The 16,305-nt window shown below is 41.3% G+C and overlaps 2 protein-coding genes across 3 annotated transcripts; one reads left to right on the plus strand and one right to left on the minus strand.

Moving 5' to 3' along the window:
* Positions 1 to 1,910: 1,910 nt before the first annotated feature.
* On the minus strand, positions 1,911 to 5,617 carry LOC120053031 (signal peptidase complex subunit 3-like). The gene is made up of 4 exons (XM_039000276.1): positions 5,374 to 5,617; positions 4,465 to 4,615; positions 2,861 to 2,976; positions 1,911 to 2,118 (listed from the first exon to the last, which is right to left on the minus strand). Exons 1-4 carry the CDS (start codon positions 5,514 to 5,516, stop codon positions 1,986 to 1,988), a joined length of 543 nt encoding a protein of 180 aa, XP_038856204.1. The 5' UTR covers positions 5,517 to 5,617; the 3' UTR covers positions 1,911 to 1,985.
* A 2,282-nt stretch (positions 5,618 to 7,899) lies between these two features.
* Positions 7,900 to 14,515, plus strand: asb5b (ankyrin repeat and SOCS box containing 5b). Of its 2 annotated transcripts, XM_039000279.1 has the most exons (8): positions 8,145 to 8,250; positions 10,241 to 10,298; positions 11,015 to 11,094; positions 11,827 to 11,934; positions 12,157 to 12,307; positions 12,491 to 12,625; positions 12,973 to 13,164; positions 13,484 to 14,515. In XM_039000279.1, exons 2-8 carry the CDS (start codon positions 10,247 to 10,249, stop codon positions 13,609 to 13,611), a joined length of 846 nt encoding a protein of 281 aa, XP_038856207.1. In that variant the 5' UTR covers positions 8,145 to 8,250; positions 10,241 to 10,246; the 3' UTR covers positions 13,612 to 14,515. The 2 variants fall into 2 exon arrangements, with proteins under 2 accessions (XP_038856205.1, XP_038856207.1); XM_039000277.1 differs by lacking the exon at positions 10,241 to 10,298 and having other exon boundaries at positions 7,900 to 8,250.
* The last annotated feature ends 1,790 nt before the right edge of the window (positions 14,516 to 16,305 follow it).

The following is a 16,305-nucleotide window of genomic DNA, read 5'->3' on the forward strand; positions in this document are numbered from 1 at the left end:
AGCAGATGAGGAAATGTGGCTAGGATGGATGAAATTATATAGTAAAACCTGCAAAAGAGCCAATGTAAACCAGGAAAAAAACGCACAACCCTTCCATGTGGCCAATTTAAAATGAAAAAAAAAAAACACAACCCTCCCGTTTTGGAAGTTTGAACTGTTCCTTAGGGCTGTCAAATCCATCAGCAGCTCGTGGCATTCTACCTAAAGCAGACATGTCCATTGGCTGCACAGTCGCATTAACATAAATCTCATGCAGCCTTGATTACAAATTCAAACACTGCAATGTAACCTACACCTCGATTAGAATGATATAAATTCTCATTTCGTTTAATGATTTTTCATTTTGAGCGTAATTATTTCTATATAGCCTACACTTTCTCGTTCTGAACTTCTAACGCCAGTGGTGCGGGTGTGGCTTCGTGACAGTGCACAAGAGGCTGCTCACCAATTTGACAGCTCCAACCCAGTTCCACCTCCACCACTGCCTAAACATCAGCTATAATGCGGGTGTCAGCTATCGCTAGTTAACGCATGATCTGATTGAATCTAGGCCTTAGTTGAGGAGATACCCTGCTACCCTGGTGAGCTTCCCCTTTGTATTAAATTGTAAGTCACTTTGGGTTTAATAACCTGTACAACCTTTCACTATACACCCTTCGTCTAAATAGCAGGGCGCTCTGCTATACGCAGCTGAATTTCCCCAACTCTTGTTTGGTTCCCCTGCATATCACATATGGTCTAAGAACAACTCATATGAATTTGTTATTTTCCAAGATTAAAGTCAGTCTCTTGAATACAAATATCTGGCTAGCTATAATTACATTTCCCCTTCAACTGTGGCTGCTGTGTCAACAACCTTGGGCTTTTCTGTTCATATTGTCATTCAATGGATGTTTTTCCACTCGCTACCTCCCCAAACCCACTCAAACGTGAGGCCTTCAATTAAATGTTGAAATCGCCAATCTGTCTAGTCTACTACCTATGGACATTATTTAGAGGGACATTGAACTATGTTCAGTTATTTGGAGCACATAGGCACATTTCAAACGATACCATTATATTCATATACCATAATTTCAAAACATTATGAATAGAACAGATATTGTTTTTTGGAAGTCAATTATAAGACATTGAAATTTATCTTATGGGCCTATGTCCATCATTCTAAATGTGGCAACTACTCTGAACGCTTCATGTAAGTGGTAGGTTGTGTTTGTGGTCATATGGCGCCATCTGTCAGTAAAATGTAAACATTACACATTTTTAATTTTACCTTTATTGAACTAGGCAAGCTAGTTAAGAACAAATTCTTATTTACAATGACGGCCAAACCCAGACGACGCTGGGCCAATTGTGCGCCACCCTATGGGACTCCCAATCACAGCCGGATGTCATACAGCCTGGATTCAAACCAGGGACTGTAGTGACACCTCTTGCACTAAGATGCAGTGTCTTAGAAAGCTGCGCCATTCGAGAACCCTCTTTAACCAATCCTCTTCCGCTTCTCTACTAATAAGCAATTATACAGAATTATCTTTCAGATGTTTTTTAGAAAAATGAAAGCAGTGAACAAACAAAAGCGTAATTATTCAACGATTTCACATTACCATTCATTACACAGGTACTGAGTACTACTGTAGAGTTATATGAAGCATGAGGAGTCCTGCCTTTCTAGTTACTAAGTCCATCTCAGCAATGACCATTTAAACTAAGGATTACTAGCAGTCAAATCCTTGCTTCCTCCTCGTTGTTTCCTCACCTCTCTCAAAGTGCATTGAAGTAGAGGATCCAAGGTCTCTCCTCTAATGAGCTTTGAGAGGAATTTAGGAAAAAAAGACACAAGGATTTCACTGCTAGCAACATTTAGACAGTCTTTTTGTCTGTGGCAGCATCAATGCAAAGGCATACAATTGAACCGTTCCCAAATGTACACTTTTATTAAAAGTCATAAAAGATGACACAACAAACACAAATGGTGGAACAGTTTAGTAGCTCTTGGTGGTCTCGTATGATTCGGGGAAGGGGACAGACATGTGGCCAGAGCCCATGACCAGGGGCAGGATCCCAGCGTTGGGCACCACGTTCCAGGACAGAGTCAGGGTGATGTTTTTGTTCGCCCTGGTGGAGAGATCATCACACAAAGGCCTTAAACATCGTAGAGCATTCCTACAGTATTTCCATTCAAAAGACTGGAGAGGAGCGGGAGGGGTGCCAAAAGTGGTCTTATACTGCCCTCTGCTGCATACAAAGGGTGTTCCATAACTATTCAACATAATGTAGGACTAAATGCAAAAAAATATATTTGTTTCTCTATGTAAAATCAGATTAAATTGAATTTGTCAGATAGTTTATAGCAGGTTTAAAAGGTGTTGCAAAATTATGTCGATGTGCCTTTTATACCTGCTGCAAACTGTATGTGACAAACGATTTGATTTGATTAAATAAAATGGCATCAAGACAGATTCCACACCGATGCTATATTTACATTTTACATTTTAGTCATTTAGCAGACGCTCTTATCCAGAGCGACTTACAGTAGAGTGCATACATTTTATTACATTTTTACATACTGAGACAAGGATATCCCTACCGGCCAAACCCTCCCTAACCCGGACGACGCTATGCCAATTGTGCGTCGCCCCACGGACCTCCCGGTTGCGGCCGGCTGCGACAGAGCCTGGGCGCGAACCCAGCCCAGCCTGGGCGCAAACCCAGAGACTCTGGTGGCGCAGCTAGCACTGCGATGCAGTGCCCTAGACCACTGCGCCACCCGGGAGGTCTATATCAAAAACATGAATTGTTATCGTTAGGTTACTGGCGCCAGAATAAAAAAGTGAGAGGGTGAACAGAGGATGCTTACCGAAGACCGTTTCCGTCATCGAAGAAGAAGTACTTGGACTTCATGTCTCGGAGGTTGAGCTTGGTGCTCTCTCCCCTTAGCACGATCTTATCCCACAGAACCACCTGGTTCAGGGCCTGGAAGAAAGCACACCACGCCGCAGTTAAATATCACTAGTTGGCAGCCATTTTACCATTCACCTTCCTAGGTGGCCTGATCCCAGATCTGTATCAAATCACATTTTATTTGTCACAGGAGCAGAATACAACAGGTGTAGACTTTACTGTGAAATGCTTACTTACGAGCCCTTTCCCAACTATGCAGCGTTAAAAAGCAAGAAACATTTACTAAAAATAAACACGGAAATAGTAACAATTAAATAACAACGAGACTATATACAAGGAGTACCGGTACGCAGTCAATGTGCAGGGATACTTGGTAGTTGAGGTAATATGTACATGTAGGTAGGGGTAAAAGTGACAAGGCAATCAGGTTAGATAATAAACAGAGTAGCAGCAGCGTGTGTGAAAGTGTGTCTGTGTGTGTGTATTGGAGCGTCAGTAGTATGTGTGTGTGGGTAGAGTCCAGTAAGTGTGCAGAGCCGGTGCAAGAGTCAGTGCAAAAAATATTTTAAAAAGGGTGTCAATGCAAATAGTCCAGGTAGTCATTTGATTAACTGTCTTATGGCCCGCTTGCCGTGCGGTAGCAGAGAGAACAGTCTATGACTAGGGTGGCTGGAGTCTTTGACAATTTTTAGGGCCTTCCTCTGACATCACCTGGTATAAAAGTCCTTGATGGCAGGGAGCTCGGCTCCAGTGATGTACTGGGCCGTACGCACTACCCCTGTAGCGCCTTACGGTGGGTTGTCAAGCAATTGCATACCAAGCGGTGATGTAGCCAGTCAAGATGCTCTCAATGGTGCAGCTGTAGAACTTTTTGAGGATCTGAGGAACCATGCCAAATCTTTTCATCCTCCTGAGGGGGAAGAGGTGTTGTCGTGCTCTCTTCACGACTGTGTATCAATTTCCTATAGTCATAGTTTACATTGGACTATACCGCACAAACAGACCTGAGACCAACCCAGGCTAATTCTTAGGATACACTATTTATAAAATGTCACCCATCACTCCATATTGCCTTCTCGGCTTCCACCAATTAAATGTGTGTGATCTGTAGAAGAACCAATGTGTCAACAGCGTGTGGCAACCAGCCTACCCGTGCCAAGAGGAGGAACGTGTGAGAATGATCATTGATACATCATAAAGGAAAGAGGTCAGCTCTTACATTGCTCCTGGTGGTGTAGAAGTATGACTATTTTGCTGCATTTCTATATATAGGGTAATCTACCTATAGAAGGTCATCCCTTCAAAGCAAGCCAAGAGGATCGTATGATAATGATAATTGATAGATCAACAGGAAAGAGAACAGGTCTGGGTTGTATTCATCATGGCGATTCTGCAAAACATTTCGCAACAGAAAACGTTTAGTCGAAAAGGAAAACTATTTGCAACGAAAACAAGAGTTCTAATTAGATAAATTCAGGTAGGTACCTCCCGTTTATTTCTTAAATGGTAAACCGTTTCCGTTGCAAGACGTAATGTATACACCCGTTGTAAGACACTTACGTTGCTCTTGGTGGCGTACTCGGCAGACAAGTAGAGGAAGAGCTGCTTGACGTTCCAGTCAAATATGGGCTTTATGTCAGCAGAGAGGTCAAAGGTGATGAACCCCAGGTCACTTCTTTCCCTGGGTCCTGTGAAGTCATCCACGTTTTTCCTGTCAAATGGTAAAGGCCGAGTTAGTTGTGTGCAGTGCATTGCATCCTAGAATTAGGCCAAGACATTTCTTTCACCACGTGGAACAGTAAGCTGTCAAAATATCTGTTTTTTTGTCTTGCCTACACCATAGATAGTAGTAGGCTACATTTACTTTATGGTTTCTGGCTGTACATTTAGGCAATGTTCTCTAGCTACACTTTGCACTGTATGGCTTGGTACAGCTACAAGAATGGCATACCACAGTTCCAAGGTATGAGCAATGCCTACTATAGATGCTTAGCTACAAATTGTAACGTGATATGTTAATGTATATGGATGGAAGCATTCACATACACTATTATAAAGCTAATGCAAAGGTGTGACGGTAGCTAAATGTCAAAAGTAAGTTCGGAAACATTCCATCTGCTGGCAGCTCGTTTACAGTTTGACAAAATATACCGCGCTGACGTGCTGTTCAACTATTGGATACGATTTTGCAAAAAGCAGCAGGCATCCGGTCTGGTCAAGACAAAAACAACGGTTGTTCATTGCTCGGGCAGTTTAATACACTGGTGTCTGTTAGATTGACTGGCGTCAATATATGGATTCAATGATCACCTCGAGATAGAATTAGTTAGAACCATTGCAGACTCATACACCGAGCTAGCTATGTAGCCAGCCTATAACTATTTATACGAATAAAAATGTGATCTATCGAAACCAAAGCAATGCATGTACACTGTAGTTTAATAATAAGAATAACTAGTCATCACTCACAGCATTACTCTCGAGACGCGGATATCCACCGGCACCCTCCTGTCTTTGAACGCTGTCGTGATAAAACAGCCAAACGTCAAAGCTGCCATCACGCTGAGCGAGAAGGCGAAGAGGGAATTTGCCCTCGACAACACTGTATTCATTTTGAAATACAATTATATTACAGTTTCATACACAACGATGCATACACACACACAACGATTCATACACACTTCTACCAGCAAAAGCAGGAAGTGTAGTTTGACACAAAGAAATACGGAACTGGATGGTTTTTCCGTAATCGATGGAACATTAAAGTGAAACATTGCCCCCATGTGTTATGGAGGTGAACTGCAGTTCGCACTACAACTAACGGCTTGGAATTTCATGATAGTAGACAATTGATTGGATAATATCATTTTGAAGTAAAAGTATATGAGTCAAGATAATGTTAAACCTCAAGAGAAGAAATACTCAACACATATTTTTTAACCTTTCCGAAGCATCGCAACAAAATGGAACAAACCACAGATTAAGGCCTGGGTTAGTTTTTTGTAATCATAGGTCACAGTCAGAAAGCCCCTGGCTATAGCTGTACTGTATTCCCTGCCCTAGGGCTGCTGGCACAGTCTAAATGGCCCTAGGCCTGTATCCACAAAGCGTCTAGAGTAGGAGTGCTGATAGTGCTGATCTAGGTTCAGTGTTGCATTTTAGATCATAATGAATAAGAATACATGGATAGGAGTGGCCTAAGCCTAGATCTGCACTCCTACTCTGAGACACTGTATGACTATGGGCCCCAGTTGTCCCACAGGCAGGCAGGCAGCGCTATAATACAGCTGCTCTCTCCAACTTATTCTATCTGGTCTCGACCCAGCTGCTGAGGGGAATTTCTGTGTCATTCTGGGCTGGCATATGACCCAGTACCAGAGTCAACACAACACAGATAGCCAGGCCCCCCATTTAAATTTCCAAAACATTAGCAGCCAGCCACCGACAGCCAGGCAAGACATAAGCAAGGCTAGACAAGCAAGGAAGCAATGACTCCAAATGTGGATAGCCAGTCTTTTGGAACAGTACACCACTCCAATGTCTACCTCTCCATATTCGCTCTGTTTTGCGTCAAGCTCTTTGTCAAGACCAGCCTGAATATTCTCACCCACTTCTATGTGGTGAAGGGGAATCGGAAGGAGGCTGCCCGGATTGCAGAAGAGTTTTATGATTTTGGACAAGGGCACAGTAAGTAGCTGTTTCTGTGAAAGGCAACAGACTATTATTCTATAGTAGAGGGTCATACACATACTTTCTACAGTAAAGTGTGTGTATTAGGGTATTCCAGCTTTCTAAAAGCTCTGTGTCTGTAACATGCCAGGCAACTGTATCCAGTCTGCCCAGGAACTACCCAGCCTATCGTTGTGGCCGGGGACACTAGGAACACTTAGATACATTGTGTATTAGATATACTAACTTCTTGATGTCTTTCAATGCTCTTTTCTTGATGAGGTACTGGGGGAAAGCACTGCATTGTCACAACCACACCTGGGATGAGGGAAAAGACCCAGAACCTTTGGCATCATGACGGCATGTTGGGTTGGCACGACAGAAGTCTCTGATTCAACATTGCTTCCGCCCTTAGCGTATTCCATGCACTGCAATCATCAAGTGGTCTGATTAGATGACACATGAAATGCACATTTTTGAGAGTATGTCAAATTAATATATTCAAACCGTAGGTTTTCAGCTGTACATGTATGTATAATTGTGCATGCCCTTGGATGGGTGTCATACCTAGGAGCTGTGCCCTTATTAAAATGCCACACAATTCATAGACAGTTTCTATCACAGCTGAGACTTGGCAGTTACAGGCTGCAGCCTGTAGTCGTACTCCACGTAGGTTACGCACAGCGACTGTCAGCCAGGAATGTTTTGAGCTGAACAGAAGCATGTTAGAGAGAGGTTAGAGAGGCTCTAGCTTTCCATCCCCAAGTACAACTAGTTTAACTAGTCTATTTGATTTGAAAACCTATAGTAGGGCTATTCAATTATGGCTCTGGAGAGACAAAATACTTATTAACTAGTTATTAAAATTCCCTTCTAATCAAGGACTATTTCATACCAGGGACATCAGGTATGTGAACTCTCTGGTCAATCAAGGACTGATCAATGAATTAACTACCAAAGAAAACCTGCATTATGTCGGTCCCTGAAATATAACCTGACAATTATGACCTTATAACGAACCAATGTTATAAACAGTACATGGCTTTTGCATTTGAATATTGCAAGCAAATGATTGTTACATAAGCAACTAGGCATACTCAAAAGAGCAAATACTGTACTCAACTCAAAGGTCAAACTTTAATATTTCAAACCATGCAGAATGAATCCTTTATAAACAGAACAGTTCCTAACCCTGAGACCAGCGGGGTAAAGGCTGTTCTGGTCTAAGCCATTTCTTAACCTCTGATAAAAATAGCAGGGTGCCACTGCCACAGCCACCACATTCTCTTCATCCCCTCAGTCGTCTCTCTCTCTTCGCCCTATCACAATATCTCACCCCTACACCTTCTTATCGCTTTCTCTCTCTCTCTCTCTCTCTCTCTTTTTCTCACTTTCTCCCTACCTCCCTCTCTGCCTGTTCATGTTATTGTCGTGCTTGTCCTTGGCTGTGAAACGACAACAAGCCGAGCAGCCAACCAGAGAGCAGGATTTAGACTGGATCATGGTGCACAGTGCTGCGGGGACAGATAGCTGATGTAAACATGCCTGAAGTTCCACCTGCAGAGAGCTCGAGCGAACAGCAGCCAGAAAACACGCAGAGGAAAAGAACGTTAGAGAACACAGACGATTACACCGCAAAAAAGAAACAACGCTGCTGGGGTATTTTAACTAGCCAAGGTCAGTAGCGTTTTACGCACACACAATTGCGTATTTGCGCACTGGGTGAGTGCGTCTCGGACTGTCACTGTGCAATGTTATTATATAACACCTGTGCTGTTCGTGTCAAGTTTATTTGAGGTAGACAGAGGGGTTGACATGGAAATGTTTCGTGATAAAGGCACCTGTTCTGGAACATTCTCATAGGCATCCAGCCTATTTGGAACTGTGCTATAGCATGTGAAACGAAGCTCTATGATATAAGAATATCATGACATAATCAAACAAACGCCTTGGACACATCTGGTCAAATGGGTCCCTAGAGCAGTCCAGTGCTTATCCTATTGATGTGAATACAGATCCATATATCTTACATCATAACACAAATGCATGTTTTATTTATTTAACACATTATAGTGTATTATTATTATTTGTAGTAGTACTATTACTAGGCCTATGTGTAGTAGGCCTTGGGGTATGTGTCTATTAATGACTGGCCTACAACAGCTGAAGTTACCATGTGCTCTCATGACTCTTTCACACAAGACAGAGTATGACCTTTGAACTTGACTAAGCAGCAGCTTCAGTCAATTAAACCTGATTATATCTCTTTAATGGTTGTATCTAATCTAAACAGTAGCTGGGTCACATTAGGGTTGTAACTGTGTGATTACTTATTGACTTTGGCCCTTGACATTCAAATGTTCTAAATGCAGTAGTTTGTTATTTAAGCAGAAGAAATAAACAGAAATACAAATGGCAGATAGTATTGTAACGGTTCTCCTCTTCCTCTTCATCCGAAGAGGAGGAGCATGGATTGAACCAAGACGCAGCGTGATACTTAGACATGATATTTATTTAGACACGACAAAACGACGAAGACAAAAAACAAACTATACTTGAATTAACTAACAAAATAACAAAACGAATGTAGACAAACCTGGACGTAAGAACTTACATGTAACACGAAGAACGCAGGAACAGGGAAATGACTACATAAAAACCGAACGAACAAAATAAACAAACCGAAACAGTCCCGTATGGTGCAACATAGACAGACACTAACACAGGAGACAACCACCCACAACAAACAGTGTGAAAACACCTACCTTAATATGACTCTCAATCAGAGGAAATGAAAACCACCTGCCTCTAATTGAGAGCCATATCAGGTCACCCTTTAAACCAACATAGAAACAGAAAACATAGACTGCCCACCCAAACTCACGTCCTGACCAACTAACACATACAAAACTAACAGAAAACAGGTCAGGAACGTGACAAGTATAGCCCTTTCTGCTTCCTGTGTTCTTGCTCAGTGTGGCAAATGGGAGATTTAAGCAAAGTCATATGTTCAGTGCACTGTTGCAATATTCATGAGAGCCACCATTTTACCCTGCTAGAATAGAGACACCCTGTGCTGTCCGAATGAGAATAATGGGCTTCAGCCGCACCAGGCAACCAGCTATAGAGGATCACCACCGCGGGAAAGGTGGACTGGTTTCCTGGAGAAAAGATAGAAAATAGAGAGAGGGAGGATTCCAGGTCACTGTTGCTGTTGTGATTGGAATTAACTACTTACTGTGGTTCTAACATGTGCTTCCTAAGAATAGCTTCCAAACTCTACTTATTTCTGCAGCAGGGGTGGTCCTCATTGCCACCTGTTGTTATGTTATGTATACCTTGATAGAGGAATCTCTGTTATTGTCCTTTCCCCCCAAAAAATATATCAAAATGAATGTCATTTTTGGTCTATATATTAAAAAGGAATTCAGATTTTGCAACAACAAAAAATAAATATACAGTATTTTAGTTGTCCTGTTCATCATAAAAGATAGTAGCAACAACAGGCCATTTCAATGTACTACATGAGCTTGTCAGGTGATGCAGATGCCCTTCCAAAGATGGCCGGCACAGTCACAGTTCTGCCTGTGTGAATCCATGGAGTGACAACAAGACCCTTCAGTACAATAACAGTACAGTATGTGACAGGCGCCCTCTTCTCCTACAGGCAGGAATGTCATATACCTATCAATGGCTAGATGTTCCGTGGGGAGACGGAGACATGGGTATGTAGTATTGAATACTGCACTGCTGTGTGATGTTTATGTGGAAGTATTGCTGACATTTAATTATACTCAAGGCTCCCTCATTAAAGAGACTCATATCTCAATAGGATTTCACCTGAATAAAGGATTAATAAAATATTTTAAAACCACCTAAATGTTGTTCTCTGACGTGGATGGTAGTGTTGTTGGGTGTGTAGGGAGAGACTGAGCTCTGCTCTGCCAGTTGTACAAGGCTATGTCTGCCAGTTGTACAAGGCTATGCCTGCCAGTTGTACAAGGCTATGCCTGCCAGATGGCCTGCTTGGTTGAGCTACAGCTATATATAGCTCCATCCACACAGTGAGAGAGTGAAAACCTATCCAGCGCTCTGTTATATGCTCCGTGATATTAGTGACAGCTGTGACAACTGGGTTTCAGTTTTCTGAACATATGAACATGGATAGTGGACTGGTACTATTGGCTTTTGGGAAGTAATTCTAGATTAGGATTACGGTAATGATTGAATAATAAGGATACTGACAGAGAGTGAAGGCTATGATGAATGCTGTCAATGTATCAGACTTGAATGGGAATGTGCTGGTTATATATATATATATATATATTTGTGGATGTGACCAATAAGAGCTTGTATGATAGTGAAGCGCTATCACTGTAAATGTATGACTGTAATGTGTGTTGTTTTGGAGAGGCTCAGTGTTTTGTCGTCCCTCTCCCAGGGTCATGGGCGGACCGGTCTCCTCTCCACGAGGCAGCGTGTCAGGGCCGTCTCCTGGCCCTCAGGACCCTACTCTCACAGGTGAGTCACACACAGAGGGGCGGGGCACCACAACGCAAAGCTTTCTGGTCAATTGTTTATACAGTGTTAAGACAGAGAAACTTTTTGACACCTTTATGTGAAATAAAATGCTTATGCACTTTCTGTACGTTGCAGATAAGATACATATGATATGTTTGCCATTTTCCCTCGTAGTCAGATTTCCAAAAGTTTATTTGGATAGTAGATGTAGATGCTCTACAGACTATCAGTAATATTTCAACTATCTATCTACTAACTTTAGCGCGAACCCTAACCTTAACCCTTAACCCTTATCCTAAACCTAAACCTAAACCTAAACTCAACTCTAACCCTAGACCTAACCTTAACCCTCACTCTACACTATCTAGAAACTAAAAAGGGTTCTTTGCCTGTTCCCATAGGAGAACCCTATAGGAGAACGCTTTGAAAAACCAAACCCTTTTGGTTCCAGGTAGAACCTTTTACACAAAGGATTCTACATGGAACCCTAAATAGTTCCACCTGGAACCAAAATTATTTATCCTATGCAGACAGCCGAAGAACCCTTTTGGAACCCTTTTTTCTAAAGAGTGTAACCCGTATTGGAAACCTAACTGTAACCTTAGCAAGCAGCTGCTTATCAACACATAGTGTGTTGATAGTATGACCATCTGTAGAGCATTTACACAAAATAAAGTGTAGGGAAAGTGAGACCTATATAATGAATGCAAACATTTCTTGTTGTCATCCCAGGGTTACAACGCAAACATCCCTACCATAGACCATGTGACGCCGTTGCATGAGGCTTGTCTGTCAGACCACGCGTCATGTGCCAAGGCGCTTATTGCAGCTGGTGCCAATGTAAGTCATGACCAAACGGACACACACACAAACACATACACTCCACGTCAGATTAAGACATCATTATGCTGTGACAGCAACTCATATTTTTACGTTCCGATTGACCTGCCTTTGTTGTAACTTTGTTGCAGCAACCGATCTTTTTACGTTCCGATTGACTTGCCTTTGTTGTAACTTATAGATACTCATGGTTTTCTGACAATGCTCCATCTATCTGATCAGGTAAATGCCACCACCATTGATGGGGTGACGCCGCTGTTCAATGCCTGCTCAGTGGGCAGTGCCACCTGTACAGAGGTACTGCTGGAAAACGGTGCCAAGCCCCAGTCAGAGATATGCCAGCCCTCGCCCATACACGAAGCCTCCAGCAAAGGTACTGTAGGAGGACTGCCGTCGCAGGATATGTGTGTCATGCACATAGCTGTCACTTTACTGTGAGGTTTTGAAATACTCTGGCTGTAATTTTAGTATGTTTCCCCTCTCTATTCTAAGATGAGACTACTGAATGCGTTTCTGAATGAGAGTATCCTGGTAACACAGGACGTATTGTGTGTAGGCAGAACTGCTTGTCTGGAGGCACTGATCACATGGGGAGCAGACGTGGACTATGATATTCCTCACCTAGGAACCCCCCTGTACATCGCATGCATCTCCTCAGGACTCCAGTGCACACAGAAACTCCTCGATGGAGGTCAGTAACTAACCAGACACTTTGGTCCTAACTTCAAATGATCTCTCCCGTTGACATCAATGCATTTAAAAATATATATTTTTTATGATTCATTCGTTTGTAATTTGTTTCTTCTGTATTCTGCATTTACTAAGGAACGGTATGTCACAGGACATTGTTTTACCTGATGCAGTACTCACAAACACGGAGCGTGTTCAGGAGGGAGAATTCTTTTGAAACTGAGTGAAACGGGAAGGATCAGCACAAACGTGTCCAATCAGAGCATAAATTCACGTTTTCTGTTGCAAACCATTTTACTACAGTGTGACCTACTGAGCTTAACCAGTGGTGTCTGGTTTTCTCCGAAGGGGCCAATGTGCAGAAGGGCAGGTTCCTGGAGAGCCCGCTCCATGCGGCAGCTCAGAAGGACTGTACTGAGATCATCAATGTGTTGTTAGAGTTTGGAGCGAACACTAACGCTAAAAACCTACAGCTGAAGAGACCGGTGGAGTCAGCCCCACCTAACAGCACAGCAGAGGAGACGTTACTGCTGCATGAAGGTAAGATTATGCTCAGTTTACATGGGAATATTAGCCTGATTCCAGATCAGTTTGTACTGTATAGCTAACTCATGTGTTTGTTTTCATGCCAAACTTGTGGTCTGATCAGAAACCGATACGCTAAGTTTTCTGATACTATTTCTGATCTGGGACCAGGTTAGGAAATATCTCCATTCAGCTGGTGGGAAGAAGTCAGAATCCCTTGTAAAACATTGTTATTTGGTTTATACAAGTGGATGATATTGAGGCTGTCTTGGATGAATCAGATAATATCTCGATCTCTTGCTCTTTCCCTCTGTTTCTCTCTCTCTCTCTGCAGCAACACCTCGGCCACTATATCAGCTGTGTCGTCTCAGTGTCAGAGATTACATGGGCCGAACTCGACTACACCTCATCCCTCAGCTACACCTCCCCAACCTCCTCAAACGCTTCCTCCAGTACAGATAGAACACATCAACGCTCTCTCTCTCTCTCTTTCTGTCTCTGTCCGTCTCTCTTGTCTGTTGCTCTCTCCCTTCCCTCTCTGTTTCTCCCTGTCTTCCTCTCTCTCTCTTTCTAAATGAGAGCATCATCATAATAGAGGATATTCTTTATCCCATCCTCTCTCTTTCGGTTTTCTCTCTGCTTCTCGCTCCATCCATTTCATCATCAAGTGAATGTATTATTACTCACTGAACCTCATTTAAAAATATAAAAAACAGAACCTCAAAGGCACCGAATCCCTCCCATTCACTGACATCTGTTTTAACTGTCTCTCTGTAGCACCTACGCCCATGGTCATGTAAATATGTATATTCTGTTACATTGACCAAAACATGAGTTTGAATGTTCAAAATAACTAAATATTAATACTGTATAATACTGTGTTATCCATTAAAAGGACACCCCCACTGCAGTGATCGTTGTGATCCCAACTTGTCAGAAAGTTCTCTGCAAAGATGTGTATTGGTGTAAATCATGTTTTTCTGCACAATACTATCTAAGTCAAGTTGATCATCTTTCATGTCACTTTGGTTTTGTATCCAATGTTCCTGTCCACGCCATACGTTGAACTGCCTAATATTCATTGGCCCAAATAATGAAAGGGGTCATTGAATGTTTAATGTAATGTATAACATAATGTACTTTAATGTACACAAATAATGTTATGTCATCTTATTTGAATGAGCTGCCTTTATGCTACCAATGATGTAAAGAAGATACCATCATGTACTTTAATGTACAGTATTATTGTGCTTGCATCATTGGTAGCATATATTTTTTATTTATTTATTTTATTTAACCCTTATTTTACCGGATAAGTTGAGTGAAAACACATTCTCATTTATAGCAATGACCTGGGGAATAGTTACAGGGGAGAGCGAGGGGGGATGAATGAGCCAATTGTAAGCTGGGGATGATTAGGTGACCGTGATGGTATGAGGGCCAGATTGGGAATCTAGCCAGGACACCGGGGTTAACACCCCTACTCTTACGATAAGTGCCATGGGATCTTTAGTCACCACAGACCACACCCATTTAACGTCCCATCCAAACGACGGATATATGCAGCTCATTCATTACACATTGACATGTGTACATTAAAGATTCATTGACTCTGGAGGAAAAAATATTCAAAATTATACCCATGATACTCTGATTGTGTCTGTCCTATATGAGGCTCTTATGATGTGAATAATATTGTATTTCAATTATTTTCTTATAACATTAGCCAACTAATATATATATATTATATATATACTGTATATTAACGTGACCTGTATATGTATAACTCACTGAAAAATGTATAGTATTTTGCCAAAACTCATTTCACATACCTCTCACCTGTTTCACTCGAATAAATAAGAATTTTATTCCATGATGTGGTTGTCTTGGAGATTATACTTCTGGCATTTTTCAGCTGTGGTTTAGTTCAGTTGTTTTGTTTTTGGTAGACTTTTTAATTTTGTCTACAATACTAGATGGTGCTCTGTAGCATGACCAATTTTCTCAATTGATTTAGAAGATCCTTTTCCATGAATCAAAACTATATCCTGCTTACAAATGTTTACATTGGTATCGTCTTTATGTTACAAAACTAACATTTTGATATTTTCATGAACACATTTTATAAACTGCAATGGCAGTACAAACAAACTGTACATATGTCTAAGTAAAACATAATAAATAAATAAATACATAGATAAATAAAAACAAATGCATTTGAAGATAATTGAAGTATAGGTGGAAAACTAATATCAATACATTAGTAAAAAAAAATACAATACTTGTATAAATTATCTGAATAAATGTTTGTTTCATTAAGCAGAAGGAAGAAAACCTTTTCTCTTTACATGAATGTACCTACTCACCAATATACTATATGTTGCAGTGATAAATAGTTTTCTACTTTCTTAAGGCACAACCTTCAGTTATTACATTTTTAAAATTATTAATTAGCCTATTTCTTCAAGTCTGTGTTTCAAAAGCAAAATGATTCTCAAATATTGCCTTTTTATCACAGCTTTCTGTTTAACATATAAGCTAGCTAGTCTTAGCAGGTTGTCACCCTGTTCGCCAAATTGTGATAGTAATAATGAATTGCATACAGAAGCTTGTCATCATTATGAAATCACTTCAAATTCTGCAGTCAGGTGATGCCTACGAATGATGACACGGTAACGCTGATGAGACTCAGAGACATTCTAAAGCGTCGACCCCAGCATAGAATATGAGTTTTAATTCTATGGATCCAATATCGTAACAGCTATTACACTTGCAAGTCCCTAGCCGTGTACAGTACCAACTACCTCCCCTTCTAGCTAGCAACTGTGATCCCTGAAATAGTACTCAATAGGAATTACAGTCTTATGTACAATACAAGAACCTATTCACAAGTTAAAATAAGTTAGGGCTAGGGTCCTTTTTTCTCAATTTCCGCCTGACTGACGTGCCCAAAGTAAACTGCCTGTTGTTCAGGCCCTGAAGCCAGGATATGCATATAATTGGTACCATTGGAAAGAAGACACTTTGAAGTTTGTAGGAATGTTAAAACTATGTAGACTATAACACAATAGATATGGTAGGAGAAGATCCAAAGAAAAACCAACCAGATTTTTTTTTTTTGAGAGCCCATGGTCTTACAGTGGAAAGTATAGGGAA

Source organism: Salvelinus namaycush, chromosome 8, assembly GCF_016432855.1.
Source record: "Salvelinus namaycush isolate Seneca chromosome 8, SaNama_1.0, whole genome shotgun sequence".
Taxonomy (NCBI): Eukaryota; Metazoa; Chordata; class Actinopteri; order Salmoniformes; family Salmonidae; genus Salvelinus; species Salvelinus namaycush.